General features: G+C 39.6%; 1 protein-coding gene across 9 annotated transcripts in view; it reads left to right on the forward strand.

Annotated features, from left to right (window-relative positions):
* The window catches only part of XPNPEP3 (X-prolyl aminopeptidase 3), a 75,145-nt gene extending 56,573 nt beyond the window's left edge, over nt 1-18,572 (forward strand). For 6 of the 9 annotated variants that reach the window (XM_042947913.1, XM_042947917.1, XM_042947918.1 and 3 more), the window contains 4 exons: nt 5,593-5,678; nt 12,588-12,768; nt 13,830-13,950; nt 16,016-18,572. In XM_042947913.1, coding sequence (XP_042803847.1) covers nt 5,593-5,678; nt 12,588-12,768; nt 13,830-13,950; nt 16,016-16,182 — 555 coding nt within the window. In that variant the 3' untranslated portion in view covers nt 16,183-18,572. Of the gene's footprint in view, nt 1-5,592; nt 5,679-12,587; nt 12,769-13,829; nt 14,008-14,335; nt 14,443-16,015 lie in introns of all 9 variants that reach the window. The other 3 variants (XR_006205136.1, XM_042947914.1, XM_042947919.1) reach the window with 3 other exon arrangements.

The following is an 18,572-nucleotide window of genomic DNA, read 5'->3' on the forward strand; positions in this document are numbered from 1 at the left end:
CATGATTTCCCAAACAATATTAGTTAGTTCTACTTGTTTGTGAACTATATAAAAATTATATACTGCTATATGTAGTTTTGGGGAACTTTTTTTCTTATTCATAAGTGTGATAATACAAATTTTTTCCCAAGTATTTGTACCTATTTATACTCCTACTGGTGGTGCGTAATTCTGTTTACCACATCCTCTTATCCTTTGATGTTATCAGACTTCTTAACTTCTGCCATTCTGATTGGTATAAAACAGCATCTCGTTGTGGTCTTAATTTCCATTACCTTAATTACCAGTGGAATTAAGCATTTTTTTTTTCTGTTTTAATCTGTAGCACTGCTATTTTCAACTTGCTGATGTGTTGTTTGGGATATAATAATCTATGTTCGTGGATGAAATTGGCTTATTTTTCTCATACTATCTTTTTCTGATTTGTATATCAAATGAGTTAGGTTGTTTTTAATATTATGAAATGATTTAATGTGTTTTTTTTTTTTTTAATTGAGTAGAATATCCCTGTAGACCTATTTGGGCCTGATATTTTCCTTTGTAGACTTTTTGAACTACCGATTCAATTTCATTAATATACTAAAGCTTTCTGTTTTATTTTTTAACAAACATTTCTTATTATAAAATGTAACTACCGGTAAAGTACTTAAAACTTAAAGGAAAAGTTTAATATTAATTATAAAATGAACACCCAGGTAACCATTGTCCATACTTGGCAAGCTACACCTCTCTAGGCCAATCCAGCCTGCTACTTTGTTTTGTGAATAAAGTTTTGTTGGAATACAGCCGTTCCTGCTTTCTTTCCCACAGTGGCAGAGTTGAATAGTTGCATCAGAAACAGTATGGTCCACAAAGTAAAAAATATTTACTATTTATCCCTTTACAGAAAAAGTTTGTGAATGCCTGAATCAGGACATTACTAGCCTTCCACCCCTAAAAAGCTTTTCCACCATGTGTTTCTTCCCAATGATAATTTCTTCCCTCCCTGATGGGATAGCCACTACCCTGATTTTGATGGTCATCAATTCTTTGCTTTTCATTTTATTTTACTACTAATGAATAATAGAGTTTAATGTAGTTTGGTTTTGGTCATGTTTGAACTTTATAGATTTCAAATATTGTATCTGCATCTTTTTCGTATAACAGTATGTTGTTGCATGCTACTGTGGTTTGTTCTAGTGTGGAACAGCAGTTAAAGTGTGGTCCGTGAGGTTAAATATATTTTCATAAGAATACCCAGACATTATGTGTCTCTTTCACTCTCGTTCTCTTCAGTGCACAGAGATGGACCCTAGAGGCTTTATGACATCAACATCATACCAAATTGAAGGCAAAAGCAGATATGAGATTCTAGCTGTTTTTTGTTTTGCTAGACAAAGAGATCTATAAAAATGTACGCTACATTTCTAACTATTTTTATTTAGAAAAATAGTTACTTTTCATTAAAAATGCTATTTATCTTAACATGTAATAGGTTCATTGTTATTTTTAAATCAATTAATAAATATTATGAAGTTTTCTGTTTTAATTTATTAATATGATAAATATCCATTAGGTGGACATTTCTATTATTTCCAGGTTTTTACCATTATGAACAATATTCTGTGAACATTCTTGTACATATTCCTAGTATATGAGTCATCAAGTTTGTCTAAGGACACTTAATTAGTGGAATTGATGGGTCATAGGTATGCATATTTGTAACTTTAGTAGAAAATGCCAGACATTTCCAAAGTGATTATATCAGTTTATACTTCATTTTGCCTGAGACAGTTTGGTAGGTTATAATTTTCTACCATTATGTCTAAGTTTTTAAAATTACTCATAGTATTGTCTTACCTTTTAATCTTTTGTAATTACAGTTATGTACCTTTTTACATTCTTGATATATTTTTGCCTCTTCTCTTTTTTTCTAATAAATCTTAGTAGTTTCTTTAAAACATAAACATGCACCAGCAATTCCATTAATAGGTATTTTTCCAAAAAAATTGAAATGTAGGTCCACAAAATGCCTTGTACAAGAATGAATGTTTATAGCAAGTTTGCTTCTGATAGACCAGGCGTCTCTTACCAGGATATTAAATAAGGAAATTGCTATGTGGTGTATTCTTAAAATGAAAAGGAACAAACCACTGTACTACCAACAGATAAATGATCTCAAAGCATTGTGCTGACTGAATAAGTCAGACACAAAAGTTAGACCCTCTATGATCCCGTCTGTATGAAGTTCTGAAATAGGCAAAACCACTCTGTATTGATAAAAATCAGATCAGTGGTTGCTTCGGATGGAATATTGACTGGGAAGGCACCTGAGGGAGTGGTTACATGGGTTTTGACAAAACTGACCTAACTCTATATACTTAAAAATCTGTGCATTTTACCATGTACATTATACCTCGAGAACTTCGACTAAAAAAGGAAATCTCACTAAAAAAAGAGGTTTGTTCGGTTTTGTTACTCTTGTAAAACCAACTTTTCATCATTAATGCTATTTTATCTTTGTTTATTATTTCATTACACTGGCCCCTTGCCTTTATTAATTTCACCCTTCTCCTTTTTGTGTTTATTCTCTTGTTTTTTTCTTGTTCTTAAATTAGATACTGAACTCATTAATTTTCATCCTTCTTTTCTTATTATAAGTGTTTAAGGATAGATTTTTCACTTTCATTATAGTCCATAAGGTTTGCCTAAGTTGTTAAATGTATATTAAAAACAATAAATAGGGGTGTCTGCGTGGCTCGGTCGGTTAAGTATCTGACTCTTGGTTTCAGCTCAGGTCATGATCTCACGGTTTGTGAGTTCGAGCCCCACTTCAAGGCTCTACTAGTGCAGAGCCTGCTTGGGCTCTTTCTCACTATCTCTCTGCCTCTCCCCTGCTTGCTCACTCTCTCTCAAAATAAACTTTAAAAAACACACAATAAATATCATGTACTGCTTAAAAATAATTATCAAATAAACAACCATGTGTCTACCATCTAGGATGAAAAGAACATTACTAGTCCCCTGGGCAATATCAAGTACATCTTTCTGTCTTCTACCATCTTAATTTTTGTTTTAATCCATTTTATTTTGTTTTCCTGGTTTTACCACCAGTGTGTCTGTTCCTAAACAGTATAGTGTTCATTCCTAAAAAACTGGAGAATAAGCACCAGTGTCGCTGTACAGGGACAGAAAAGTATTGCCATTATTAGACAAATTGGCCTGAGAGAAAAAAAAGTTGAGAACTTCTAGGTCATAGTCTTGGCTTTGGTTATCTGAAAGTTTACAAGGGTCCTTTCTGGTGAAGTCAGTGGGCAAGGTCCTCAACAAGCTTTAAGAAATGCAGGGTACTATGGGGCCTCTGGGAGAGCTCTGGTGTGGACTTGGTAGTAAGCATCTGGCAGAAATGCAGTCCGAGAGCGGGCTGCCCTGTGGTTCTGCCTCTATGCTCACCACAGCTCTCTCCAACCATCAGAAGCAGGTTTGTTTCGATTTACATGCGTGTTCACCTTTCCTTCTCACATCTTCGATGGCCCTCCCGGGATCACCTTCCTTCAGCCTGAAGAAAATCCTTTAGATGAAGGTCTGTTGCTGAGAAAATTTTCTGGTTTTGTTTAGCTGAAATATCTTTATTTCATTCTCAATTCTTGATGAAGTCTATACCAAAGAAACTATCTTCACTTTTCAGTCATCACCTGTAGTATATCATTCCCCTTTCTCCTGACTTTCAGTGTTGCTGATTAAAAACAAACAAACAAACAGGGGCACCTGGGTGGCTCAGTTGGCTAAGCGCCTGACTTGGGCTCAGGTCATGATCTCACAGTTTGAGTTCAAGCCCCATGTCGGGTTGTGTGCTGACAGTTCAGAGCCTGGAGCCTGTTTCAGATTCTGTGTCTCCTTCTCTCTCTGCCTCTCCCCTGCTCATGCTGTCTCTGTTTCTCCCTCAAAAATAAATAAACATTTAAAAAAAAAAGTTAAAAAACAAACAAACAAAACATAGTTGTCATTTCCTATGGGGTCTCTCTTTTTGCTCTGGCTACTTTTAAGATTTCTTTTTCTTTGGTGTTTCTGGTTTTTTGTATGTCTAAGAACAGATTTATTTTTACATATCGTCATTATGGTCCCTTCTTCCTCCGGAATCTGTGCGTTTGTGGAAATCCTCAGACCCTGGTGTAGATACCGTCTCTCCTACGCTGTCTCTATCCACTTCTTCCGTGATCTCAGTTAGATGTATGTTAGACCTCTGTCTGGTCTCAGTAAGCTAACTTTCATGTTTATTTTTGCCTTGTCTCTCTGTCATGTTCTCAGAGCCTTCGGTATGTTTGTCTTCCATGAAACTAGTTTTTTTCCCCTTTGGTTGTCTTATCTGCTTCTTCAGCCATCCCCTGGGTGATTGACTTCAGCAGTTGTTTTTATTTCCTTTTGGTCCCTTTCAAATCAGAGTTATCGTCAGTTGTCTCTTGTTGCTTATTCGTCTTTGTGATTCCGTACTTTATCCCTTTAAGGCTTTCATAATAGCCCTTCCATATCTAATCATTCCCTTATCTGAAGTCTTGGAAGATCTAAATTTGTTGTTCCTGCTGACTCTCAGGCATGGTGACCTACGTCAGGTGCTTGACAACCTTGGCTTGTGAGCTCACATTTGCCTGATGTTATTTTTTGGAAATCATGCCAGCCCAGATTTGGGGGAAATTTCTTCCAAAGGTTGTTTGATTATGCTTTTGCCAGAAGTCAAGTGGATCCTAGTGCCCTGCAACTCCCAAATCCTCTATGAGCATCCTAGATTAATGCAAAAATGTCCGGCTCATTTTCCCCACTTTGCTGCAGGACCTCAGGGCAACATCTCCTTTTCTATATATACTGTACCTCTTACCTTATCACTACTTTCCACTCTAGTTTCAGTTCTAGGGTGTCTTTTTTCAAGAGAGAAAATGTCTTTAGGACATCTCTTGCCTTATGTAATGCCAGCCTTTCATAAAATATATTTTCGATCCAGCATCTAGTTGTTTTCTAACAAGAAATGTATTCTGGCATTTTACCAGAAACAAAAACCACATCTATTCTTCAAAGTTGCTATTATATATATGTACATACATAAATACTCAGCCCATTATTCTACTACATACCATGTTGTGTGCTCATTTATATATGAATAAGATATTCCCTGTCTTCAAAGACATAAATAATTTCAATATAACATGACAAGAAGTAAGGTAAAGATACCCAAAGTTTTTTTTCTTTCCCCACGTGTACTTTGATGGGGAACAAATGGGGAAGAGATATTCTAAAGTTAAATGGTTAAGGGTAATTGTATTTGAATAAGGCCCTGGATACCAACTTACATAGGATTTGTAAAACTAATAATGATAGTAGTAACATTTATGATGATCTAAGCAGTGTGGTTCCAGAGCCTATGGACTACTATGCAGTGGCACCTTTCTTGAGTCAATGTGAATTCATTTGAAAAATTGAGATGCTGTTTCTTGTGAGAATGAACACAGATATAGCTTTTTAAATATATATATAAAGTGAAAGGCACAGAGAGTTTAAATGAGAAGAAATAGCTGACAATCATAAGGTCACCTACTTTGACATATCTCACTTTTGTTGCAGGATGGGGAAATGGTGCTGCTGGATGGAGGTTGTGAGTCTTCTTGCTATGTGAGTGACATAACCCGGACCTGGCCTGTCAATGGCAGGTAGGACATCTACAGATCCCACTGCTTCTTAGGAGTATGAGTTGGAATATGGGTATATGAGGAATAAAAGACTAAAGAAATATACTCATCCCCTCTAGCTCAGGTTAACTGCCTTTGCAAAGTACCTGATGACTTTCTAAGACTGCTTTATTTATCATATCACTGGATCAGACACCTAGACACACCTAGTTAACACACCCAATTAACATCACATTTTTAAAAAATAAATTTGAAGAGTGCCTGCCTGGCTCAGTCAGTAGAACATACAACTCTTGATCTCAGTGTTGTAAGTTTGAGCCCCACACTGGGTGTGGAGATTACTAAAAATAGAATCTTTAAAAAAAAAATTAAGGGGCACCTGAGTGGCTCAGTGGATTAAGCATCCGACTCTTGATTTTGGCTCAGGTCACAGTCTCACAGTTCATGAGATCAAGCCCTGTGTCGGGCTCTGTGCTGACAGTGCAGAGCCTGCTTGAGATTCTCGCTTTCTCTCTGTCTATCCCTGCCTCTCCCCGCCTCTCCCCGACTTGCACTCACACCCTCTCAATATAAATAAACATTTTTTTTCATTAAAAAAATTTTTTTATGTCTATCACTGAGAGAGAGAGTGAGGGAGGGGCAGGGAGAGAGGGAGACACAGAATCTGAAGCAGGCTCCACGCTCCAAGCTGTCAGCACAGAGCCCGACGTGGCGCTCAAATTCACAAGCCGTGAGATCAGACCTGACCTGAAGTCAGACACTTAACCGACTGAGCCACCCAGGAGCCCCTAAATAAACGTTTTTTAAAAAATAAAAAATTAATTAATTAACTTAAAATTAAATAAATAGACTGGGTGGCTCAGTCTATTGAGTGTCCAACTTTGGCTCAGTCATAATCTCATGGTTCATGAGTTCAAGCCCTGCATTGGGCTCACTGCTGTCAGCACAGAGCCTGTTTCAGATCCTCTGTCCACCCTCCCCCCCACCCGCCTCTCCCCTGCTCATACTCTCTCAAAAATAAACATTTAAAAGTAAAATAAAGTAAATAAATTTGAAGTTTTTATTTTCTGATTACAAAAGTAATTCCAGTAATCCGTTAAAAAAAAATCACTAGACATGAGAAGAATCAGGAAAAGAATCAAAATAACCATAGTCGAGAAAAATACAGCCAATAAAAGGAGATCTTGAATAACCCTAAAATTTCAATGAGCAGACAAGAACTTTAAAGCAGCTATTATAGATATGTTCAAAGAGTTAAAGGAACAAATATAAATATAGTGAGTGAACAGATTGAGAGTTTCAGTAAGAAATAAGAAACTAAGAAATAAGAACCAAGGATTCTGGGGAGATGGCAACAAAAGCATAGTTTTTCTGTCTCTCCAAATTGTCAAATAACAGTAGAGCAACTAGGTAGCAAAACCAAACACTGGGTGATAGGGTATCACTTCAGCCTAAAAGCACAAACAGTTATGAACATACTCTATACAACCACAAGACCTGGCTGGTATCACTATCTGTGTGGAAGGAAAAAGAAGGAAACAACAGTAGTGGAAGAAGCTGTCCGAAGTGCTTGAGAACAAAGGAACTCCCAAATAACCAATAGCTGTTCACTGGAAAGGATGATGACCAATTCGAGAACAGAAACTGAAATGGGAAAGATTTGTCACTCCAAAGGCCCAAGGAAGTTTGAGGGTGCTGTGCTCCCTTCTCATACTGAGGAGAAACTGCTGGAAGTAGAATCGAAATTGAGCAAGTTAGGGACAAGGGAAAGGAGTGAGTGAGAGAGGAATTGAAAGCAAGCTACCATATTGTTTACCACTGCACCAAAACAAGAAAAAGCTCTGTGAGGCTAAAAAATCTTTCCTAAATTCTGCCTCATTCAGAAGTTCAGGAAAATTAATTTCACATAAAGTAAGCAATAAAAAAAGTATCTTGGTTAATCTCATACAAAGTTAATAAAAAACAAAGAAATATAAAACAAAAGAGTAAAAGATGATTTTAATTCTGTCCTCCTTGTGTCCTCAAGAACCCAGAAGAAAGAAGGCAAATGAAATACAGAGAGGTTACATAAAAATTCTGTGGTCTCAAATTTTAATTGAAATATCAATATGCGCTCAGGGGCACCTGGGTGACTCGGTTAAGCTTCCTACTTCAGCTCAGGTCATAAGGTTCGTGATTCAAGCCTCGCATCAGGCTCGCTGCTGTCAGCACAGAACCTGCTTCAGATCCTCTCTCTCTGCACCTCCCCTGCTTGCGCTCTTTTATTTTTTTAATTTTTTTTAACGTTTATTTATTTATTTTTGAGACAGAGAGAGACAGAGCATGAACAGGGAAGGGGCAGAGAGAGAGGGAGACACAGAATCTGAAACGGGCTCCAGGCTCTGAGCTGTCAGCACAGAGCCCGACGCGGGGCTCGAACTCACGGACCGTGAGATCATGACCTGAGCCGAAGTCGGACACTTAACCGACTGAGCCACCCAGGCACCCCGCGCTCTCTCTTTTAAATATAAACATTTAAAAAATTACATGAAGTGAATGAAAAATAGAGAATTAAAATTATTACCATTTTGCAACACCCATTAATGTATAGATATAAGTACTAAGGATCAGTGACTGCTAAGATCACAAAAAGAGATAATCAGATATTATGTGCCTCCTACGATTTTGCCAAGTACTACATATAGCCAGTCTTACCAAAGAGACTGAACCTGAGTCTGATTCATTCTTGGGGTCCAACTGCCAATTTGTAACAAATAAAAAAGACAAAGGAATATGTTGAACTGCGCTGAGAGGATATGTATGTTAGCTCGAGTTGCCGTAACAAAATACAACAGACTTAGTGGCTTAGACCACAAAAATTTGTTTCTCACAGTTCTGAAAGCTGGGAAGTCCAAGATCAAGGTGCTAGCAAGGTAGGTTTCCTTGTGAGGCCTCTTCTCCTGGCTTGTAAGCAGCCGCCATCTTGCTGTATGCTCACATGACCTCTTTTACACAAAGAGAGAAAGTAAGAGAAAGCAAGCTCTGTGGTGTCTCTTCTTAGAAGAACACTAATTCTGTCAGAGCAGGGCCCCGCTTTTATGACTTCATGTTACCTTAGTTACTTCCTTTAGAGGCCTCATCTCCAAATACAGCCACACTAATGGGTAGGGCTTCAACATAAGAAGTTTGGAGAAACACAGGCATTCATTCTGTGAATACAATTAGCAAAATTCAGACTGTGACAAACCCTGTATTTCAAACAGCCTGGATTCTTTAACACATAATTTACGAGGGAATAAAAAAGGCTAGAAAAAAGAACCTGTTGGGGTGCCTGTGTGGCTCAGTCGGTTAAGCGTCCAACTTTGGCTCAGGTCGTGATTTCACAGTTTGTGAGTTTGAACTCCACATTGGACTCTGTGCTGGCAGCTCAGAGCTTGGAGCCTGCTTCGGATTCTGTAACTCCCTCTCTCTCTATCCCTCCCCTGCTCACACTCTGTCTCCCTCTGTCTCTCAAAAAATAAATAAACATTAAAAAAAGAGAAAGGAACCTGTTGACTAAAAGAGATTCAAGAGACAAATCAAATTTATTTTAAATAAGCAGGAAGATAATTATCCTGGGATGCACATTTGGGTTACAAAATAGTTTTTTAAATACAAGGAATGGAAAGTGACTGTTAATGGATACAAGAAGGGGGAGGGGGCATGAAAATGCTCTGGAATTAGATAGTGATGATGGTTGCACAACTTTGTGAAAATGCTAAAAACCACGGAACTGTAAACTTTTTAAAGTGGGTGAATTTTATGATCTAGAAACTATATCAGTAAAAATGATAAACATGTACATGCAAATGAAAAACTACAAGGAAATGATAACTGGAAAAGTTAGAGTAATGGTTACATGCTGGGAGAATTGTAATAGTTATGAGGCACATAGAAGGGACTTCTGTGACAGTTGGCTAAGTTCCACCTTTTATCTGACTGGTCAACCTTACACTAATTTCTTAAGGTATTTATATTTGGTTTGTTTGGCTTTCTGTGCCTCTGTTCTGTTTACAATAAAAAGATTTTTTTCAAAAACTAAATAAATTCTAAAGCCGAAAAGTACAGTAGCTGAAATGGATAATTCACTAGGTGGACTTTACAGTCCAATTGGAGGCAGAAGTCAAGTGAACTTGAAGAGAAATAGAAATTATCCAGTCTGAAGAACAGAAATAAACTGTAGAAGAATGAACAAAACCTCAGAGACCTATGAGATATTTTCAAGCCATCTAACATACATCTAATTAGAGCCCCAGAAATTGAAGAGCGAATGCGTCAGAAAAAACCTTTGAAGAAATAATGGCCAAAATCTTCCCAAGTGTGGTGAAACACAACTTATAGATGTGAATTACATTATTGACCACCTTGATTGTATTGACATTTGTCCAACTTGTACAGCTCAGATTTATGTATTTTAGTGTATATAAAATTTACACTAAAAATAGAACTATTAATGGGGCACCTGGGTGGCTCAGTCCAACTCTTGATTTCGACTCAGGTCGAGATCTCACTGTTTGTGGGTTCCAGGCCTATGTCAGGCTCTGTGCTGGCAGTGTGAACCCTGCTTGAGATTCTCTCCCTCTCTCTCTCTCTCTCTCTCTCTCTCTGCTCCTCCCCTGCTTGTTCTGTCTCTTTCAAAATAAACTTTTAAAAAAAGAACTATTAAGGGGCACCTGGTGGCTCAGTTTGTTAAGCATCTGACTCTTGGTTTTGTTTGGCTCCAGTCATGATCTCGGGGTTCGTGAGTTCAAGCCCTGTGTCAATTAGAGCCTCCTTTGGATTCTGTCTTTGCCCCTCCCCTACTTGTACGTGGGTGCATCCTTCACGCTTTCTCTCTCTCTCTCTCTCTCTCTCTCTCTCTCTCTCTCTCTCTCTCAAAAATAAGTAAAATAAACAAATAAATAAATAAGAACTATTAAAAACTCTTTAGAAATACTGCGGGGGTTGGAGTGTGGGCAGCCTCATAGTGATACAAATATAACATGTTGCTCATGGCCGAACTTGGATTTGGTATGTAGATGTTCATTATACTCATTATATTGTTATATTTAACCATTCTTATTAGGGGACATTTAAAGTTTATCTACAGTGAACATTTTTATATACTCAGCTTTCTTTGAATTTCAAATATTTTCTCTTTTTTTTCAATATATGAAATTTATTGTCAAATTGGTTTCCATACAACACCCAGTGCTCATCCCAAAAGGTGCCCTCCTCAATACCCATCACCCACCCTCCCCTCCCTCCCACCCCCCATCCACCCTCAGTTTGTTCTCAGTTTTTAAGAGTCTCTTATGCTTTGGCTCTCTCCCACTCTAACCTCTTTTTTTTTTTTTCTTCCCCTCCCCCATGGGTTTCTGTTAAGTTTCTCAGGATCCACATAAGAGTGAAACCATATGGTATCTGTCTTTCTCTGTATGGCTTATTTCACTTAGCATCACACTCTCCAGTTCCATCCATGTTGCTACAAAGGGCCATATTTCATTCTTTCTCATTGCCACGTAGTACTCCATTGTGCATATAAACCACAATTTCTTTATCCATTCATCAGTTGATGGACATTTAGGCTCTTTCCATAATTTGGCTATTGTTGAGAATGCTGCTATAAACATTGGGGTACAAGTGCCCCTATGCATCAGTACTCCTGTATCCCTTGGGTAAATTCCTAGCAGTGCTACTGCTGGGTCATAGGGTAGGTCTATTTTTAATTTTTTGAGGAACCTCCACACTGTTTTCCAGAGTGGCTGCACCAATTTGCATTCCCACCAACAGTGCAAGAGGGTTGCCGTTTCTCCACATCCTCCCCAGCATCTATAGTCTCCTGATTTGTTCATTTTGGCCACTCTGACTGGTGTGAGGTGATATCTGAGTGTGGTTTTGATTTGTATTTCCCTGAGGAGGAGCGACGTTGAGCATCTTTTCATGTGCCTGTTGGCCATCCGGATGTCTTCTTTAGAGAAGTGTCTATTTGTGTTTTCTGTCCATTTCTTCACGGGTTATTTGTTTTTTGTCAAATATTTTCTTAGGATGGATTCTTAGCACAGAATATAAGCTCAAATTTTATGAATATTTTTATTAAAACCTTTGACTTAATCGGCTATACTAATTTACACTCCCCATCAGCAGTGTAGAAAATACATATCATACACCGCACCAGCTTAATTTTTTCTCGTTTTTCTCCATGATTGCTAAAGAAATTATTATTCTAAGGATACCTAGTATCCAGAGTATCTACTAGTTTATCTCATGACATAGGTTTTACCTACAAGAAGTGGATTCCTAGGCTTTGTTTTCTTTTGCTTTTTAAATGTTCATTTATTTTGAGAGAGAGAGAGAGCACATGGTGAGAGTGGAGGAGAAGCAGAGAAAGAGGGAGAGAGAGAGAATCCTAAGCAGGTTCCACACCAACAGCACATGAGCCCAACCTGGGGCTCGAACTCAGGAACTGTGAAATCATGACCTGAGCCAAAACCAAGAGTCAGAGATGCTTACTTAGCCAACTGAGCCACCCAAGCACCCTTTGTGTGTGTGTGTGTGTGTGTGTGTGTGTGTGTGTGTGTGTGTGTGTGTTTAAAGTGGTAAAAAAAAAAAAATGGAAAGGATCAAGTTGAGGCTGGTCGACCCTCCAGATGCATTCATGGCTGACTTTATCTGCTAGCCTCACCTCATGTATATCTGCTGATCGTTTACAGGAGAGGCTGTTGCTGCCCCAGCTTGAAGAGTTATTGTTCTTCCTGTTGAGTGTCTAGGTCACAATTAAGGTCCTGTCAGTACTGATATATTGATACTGATTAGGTATCAACAATGCCCCATCATCAGCACCTTGGAGTTTTTCCTAATCAGACTTGGAAGCAAACTTCCTGCAATATCAGATTATTCCAAATGTGAGTTCTTTGGTTTTCCTGTCCCCAGATTCACAGCACCTCAGGCAGAACTCTATGAAGCTGTTCTAGAGATTCAGAGAGATTGTCTGACGCTCTGCTCCCCTGGGACAAGCTTGGAGAACATCTACAGCTTGATGCTGACACTGATAGCCCAGAAGCTGAAGGAGTTGGGGATTGTGAAGAACATTAAGGAAAATAATGCCTTCAAGGTATGGCCCCTCTTTTGACCTCAGCTCTCAAGAACACCTGATGTGCTGCTGGGTTTCAGCCTCTAGAAAACTAATTAGATTTAAAAATGGTCTTTGTGATTCTTCATCTAGAAGAGGTTTAGGTTGAACATGGATTAAAACAAAAGGAGTCAGTACTTATTTCTTCCAGAAGATGGCAGCACATTCTAGATCGTTGCATCCTGTATAAGTAGCTCAGTGGGCAGAAAATATAAAATGAAGGCTGATGCAGACAGAATGGAAAAGGACACAAAAAGGATAAAAGGTTAACTCTCAGTCCTTTTGTGGTGATTTTGAAAAGTAGAAATCATGGGGGAGGGTGTTTGTTGCTTCAGTGACATTGGTGAGACTAACAATATCCCCAAGGGCCACGTCTTTGGTGAATTTCATCTGTAGCCAAAATGTAATAATATTCAGTAAAAATGTAAAACCTTAGCTGTAAATTAAGATGCCAGGTGGCCACACCAAACAGACCATTAAGGCATCTCATCTCCAAGTTTAGGCTGCCAGGATTTCTTTTATCAATAGGAAAGACGCTATAAATTCCTCCTGCTGCTGCAGCCAACAAATCTAATTAACAGATAGGAATATCCAAGCCGGTAAATGCCTAATAATTACTGTGTTAATTTAATGTCCTGTGCCTACTCCACAAGTTGCTGTGAGATATTCAGTCTCCAGAGCAGGCTTTCTGAGAGGGACTTGTGAACATTGAAAAGAGAACTATTCTAACATAATCATCCTCCCTCCACCCTGAAAAGAGTTTCATTTACTGTAGTCATTGCTGGGGTTACCCAAGTCAGCATGTATGTAGTATATCAAATAGTGGGAATGGAAACTTGGATGCATTTGAATGCCATCAGCAGAATTGCATTTAAGAGGTAGCAGTTTATTGGGTCTCTTAGGCATTAACCAGAGGACAGGTTAAACCTAAGTGGCAGAACCAGGGGGGAGGTATTAACACATATCTCACTGATCGATACATGCCCAGCTTTCCCCTTAAGGGGTCATTGCCCTAATAACACTGTGGTGATTATCTTTTCCAGACTGCTCGAAAATACTGCCCTCATCACGTTGGCCATTACCTCGGGATGGATGTCCATGACACCCCTGACATGCCCCGTTCCCTCCCTCTACAGCCTGGTATGGTAATCACAGTAGAGCCAGGTAAGGGCGGGTGCAGGCCCTGATCCCGTGGGACACATGACACTATCAGGTAGAAAGGTAAATGTTGCTTAGTTTTACCTGAACCAACATAATTAAATTAGGAGAGACAGGAAAATGGATCTCTTCAGTGTAGAAGGGAATTTTATTTTAGATTTTCCTTGAGCTTTCCTATTTAACATCACACAATTTGTTTCATTTGACTTCTCCAGTAAACAACAGATGGAGACTGCTTTCTATAAGTAGATATTAAGAAATAAATCTTTTTTTAGACCCTGCCTTTCCCGGGGCCAATTTCTACTCGTCTCCTGTTTAGTGGTGGGATGCTCACGCGTCTGAAGCCACAGGTGCTTTCCTTCAGAGAGCTGCTCTGCTTCTTGGTGTCCAGGTCCTTTCTCGCAAGTTTGACAGGAAGCTGGCAATCTAAGCTCCCCGGCTTGAACGATCCTGGGCAGTGGACAGAATTCCACAGAAAAGTGGTGGTCACAGTGGAGTGTAAGGATTGATGTTACAAGAGGGATTTTTGGTTTTGTTTTTTGTTTTTAATTTTTAGGGGGGGGGGGGGAGAGAGAGAGAGAGAGAGAGAGAGAGAGAGAGAGAGAAAGAAAACCTTAAGCAGGCTCCATGTTCAGCTCAGAGCCCATGGGGCTTGATCCCACAAGTCTGGGATCATGACCTGAGTCAAAATCAAGAGTCAGATGCTCAACCGACTGAGTCACCCAGGCACCCCAAGAGTGATTTAAAAAAATTTGTTGTTGTTGTTTGAGAAGGTGGGGGGGAGCAGAGAAAGAAGGGGACAGAGGATCCGAAGCGGGCTCTGTGCGGAAAGCGGAGAGCCCATTGCAGGGCTTGAACCCACGAACCATGAAATCATGACCTGAGCTGAAGACAGACGCGTAACTGACTGAGCCTCCCCAACGCCCCCCCAAAAAATTTTTAATGTTTATTTATTTTTGAGCGACACAGAGTATGAGCAGGGGAGGGGCAAAGAGAACTGGAGACACAGAATATGAAACAGGCTTCAGGCTCTGAGCTGTCAGCACAGAGCCCCATACAGGGCTCAAACTCATGAGCCGTGAAATCTTGACCTGAGCCAAAGTCAGACACTTAATTAACCAGCTGAGCCACCCAGGTGCCCCCCAAGAGTGATTTTTAAATAATGATGCTGTTTTTGTCAAGAAAATGTATTTCAACAATAGATTTCAAGTGTTTTCATCTCTAAAGTATATAAATTATAGTTGGGACCCGACTTTATAGTACCCAGTCACATGTTGCTATTATGTATGCCTTATGTATTATTCAGTATAGTCTGGTTGGTACATGGGTGCTTCCTTAGACTTTGAATACATTTTCCTTCACTGATCTTTTTCTTTTTATCCCAGGGCAGCATCTGTGAGTATAGTGGAGGAAGTTTCCAGTTTCTTAAATATGAAAAGACCTGTTCTTATCTTACTTCATGATTAGAAAGGGGACTCTTAGAATTGTCCAAATGTCTGTTAAAGTCTTCCTGTTTCTCTCTTACTCTCCATTGTGTACATCAGTTATATTTACGGCTTATTGGAAAGAGCTTACTTGAGTTTTTCTAGTTTATGGTTGTTCAGGCTAATAATCTCAAAATAAGTGTTTTTCATATATTTTAAAATACTTTATGTCCTTATTTTAGCAAAGTTCCCTTTTCCCATGGGATGATTCTGGAGGGAAAGAATGCATTTATATAATCTACTGGTTTCTGGCATATATTAACATACTTAAAAGTAACTTTAGTGGCCTGCTTGAACCACTAGAATATGACAGAATCATGATCACTATTATCATGGTCACGTGGCGCCTGTAGTCTGGTTCACAAAACTAGAGTAATAGTTCTAGTAATGATAGCCAACATTTATTGACCATTATGTGCCACACACTTTTATGTGTATTATCTCAGTTAATATCCAAAATTCTAGGTAGATACTGTTAGGATCCCAGTTCTACAGATGAATTGTAACACAGAGAGGTTAACCTACTTATCCCAAATCATCCACTTACTGCCATTTATGAACAGCACATTCTTTTTTCTACTTTTCAGGCATTTATATTCCAGAGGATGACAGAGATGCCCCAGAGAAGTTTCGTGGTCTTGGTGTACGGATTGAAGATGATGTGGTGGTGACTCAGGACTCACCTCTCATCCTTTCTGCAGATTGTCCCAAAGAAATGAATGACATAGAACAGATATGCAGCAGGGCCTCTTGACCCTCACTGCAGCCCACGTGCAGCTCAGGTTCAAAGGGGGTGTTTGTTCGCATCTGTGCGCATGTCCTGAGTGTGTGTGTCTCTGTGTGCACATTTATACACGTGTTCTGTTTGGGAGTGTGGCAACTGTATGAATGTATGTAATTGTGTGTGATCTTTCTTTGTTGTAAGTATCTAGAAATCTGGAAAATTGAATTTTTGAACTGGATGTTACTACAACTTCAGTAACATTAACTCTGTACAGTTAATGACCAAGGCAGTTTGAATTTTTAAATGTAAAGAAAAACCGTGGTTACATATCTCCATGCATTCCAGTTAACACAATTAAATATACAGAAACTTTTCTCCTTCTCTCCAGGTCTTTCCCTTTCTGTACTTTGGCTAAGATCTACCTAATGTCATAAGATGTTTATGATGCTTGTATTTTGAGCTAACCACCAGTGTCTCTGCCTATACTAAAAACCACCTGTCAGTGATTGTGGGTGGCTAGTACATACCTTCCATAACTCCTGTCCATTTTTTCCAGATCCTACGTCTCTACTGGAGCCATATGAGCCCTTGTGGGCACTGGTGTCCTGCAGTCCCACCATTCAGCTCTAATCCAGATTCTAGCAACACTAACTATTAAAACAGTTTTGAGTTTTTCTCGCTATTTGGCTACCTATGGCCTGGAAGATGTTTAGACTCTTGATAAGGGAAGAGATGGAAGAGAAAGAAAAATATATATGTGTCTTCTGTAGATCTAGACCTCTGTCCATCTGTTCTCAGGCTGAAGATGATTCCTATCCCAGGCATCCATGCTTTCTTGATAGATTCTTAGTGCACTGACCCTTATGGCACACCCTAGAAGCTGCCGCCCCGGGGAAAAGGTAGATCCTCTCCTTAACCCTCTTGAAGTCAGAGGAATGGCACCCACGTTTCAGAGAGACGCTCCTGTTACAATTCTGTAGTTTCCTCTAGTGCAAAATGCGGAACTCACCAAGAGTTCACCAAGAACATCCTGTGATCCTTTCATTTCTCTATGAAATGAGAAGCCCTGGAAGGGCAGTAGGAAGGAGTCATATTTCCCTCAACACGGCACTGGCTGCAGTCATACAAGAACTCAGTTTGCAGAATGAACAGGGCTAGATTGTCACAGGTGGTTTATTTGGGAGCTTCTGTCCTAGAACTAGTGTGTTCACCTCCTTTAAACCTGGATATGGCCCAAGATGTACAGAACCTGCTGGTCATTAGAGCGTAAAGTCAAGGGATTTTAAGAAAGAAACAGGCAAGGGGATTAACACTTGGTGTTAGATATTTGCCCATCTTACCAGGAAAACCCAAGGTACACAGCCAAAAGCAGACACCCGGCATCATCAGGGGACAAAGATCATGTTATAAATCAGTGATACACACGGTCCTGCCAGTGCTCACCCTCGAATGCTTGGCTCTGCTAAGCAGCTGTGGGAATGGATGGCCACACAGCCGGAGTCTCGTCCCCGGGCCTGTCCTCCCCCCTCCCTCCAACTTCTCAGCCCTGTGCTACTTTCTAAAAGAAGGGGACTGAAAATAAATCCACAACTTCTCACCCTCTGGGCTTCTGTGGCCCCAACAACCCTTTCCTTGGATTGAGTTTCCTTTGTTCATTTACAATACTGAAATAAGGAATTTCCTTTTCTAGCTATAAATCGTTTTCAGTAGTCTTCAACTTTCTAAGTAAAAGCCCAGTGACTTTTATGTATAGCGTCATACCTGGACATGAAACAGACTTCTGGTTAGAACCTAGTCAAGTTCTGCAGCCCTCGCGAGCCACAGAATGGCTGTTGCAGAATTCTTCTGGTGATTTTTAGTCCCTGGCCCAAGTATATTGTCCTTTGAGTCCCAGATTAACTTCAGTAGCTAAGCATCGGATCAGACTGTCAGCACCATCAAGAGCTGGCCTAGTGTTTCTGGGCCGCCTGATGTATTCGGGATTTGTTAAGCAGATAGTGGTGCACAGTGCAAGAATCTCACACATTCTTAGCCACACCACAGACATGCCCCACATTTCCTCCATGTCGAAGTCTCATACACCGGCCTCTCTGAATGAAAACCTTAATTCTCAGAAATCCTTCAAATGTTACACTAGGATTTTTCTCCCTCAGTTGAAGAGAGATGGTTGGGTCATTGATGATGCATACCATCTAAATGAAGGAAGCACTTCCAGATAGCCTCTGCCACATCCTTTTGTGTGTTTGTCTCAGGAACTGCTCTTTTTCTTCCTACTCAACAAACAGACTGTTTATTTAAAACACAGGAGTAGAAATACTGGAGTAGAAACCCTCCTCTTCCCATAGTCCTCATATCCAAATTAGGAAGGTACTCCTCATGAGATGACTTAAAGTTCTCTTTGTGTCTTCTTTTAAAACTTG

Source organism: Panthera leo, chromosome B4, assembly GCF_018350215.1.
Source record: "Panthera leo isolate Ple1 chromosome B4, P.leo_Ple1_pat1.1, whole genome shotgun sequence".
NCBI lineage: Eukaryota > Metazoa > Chordata > Mammalia > Carnivora > Felidae > Panthera > Panthera leo.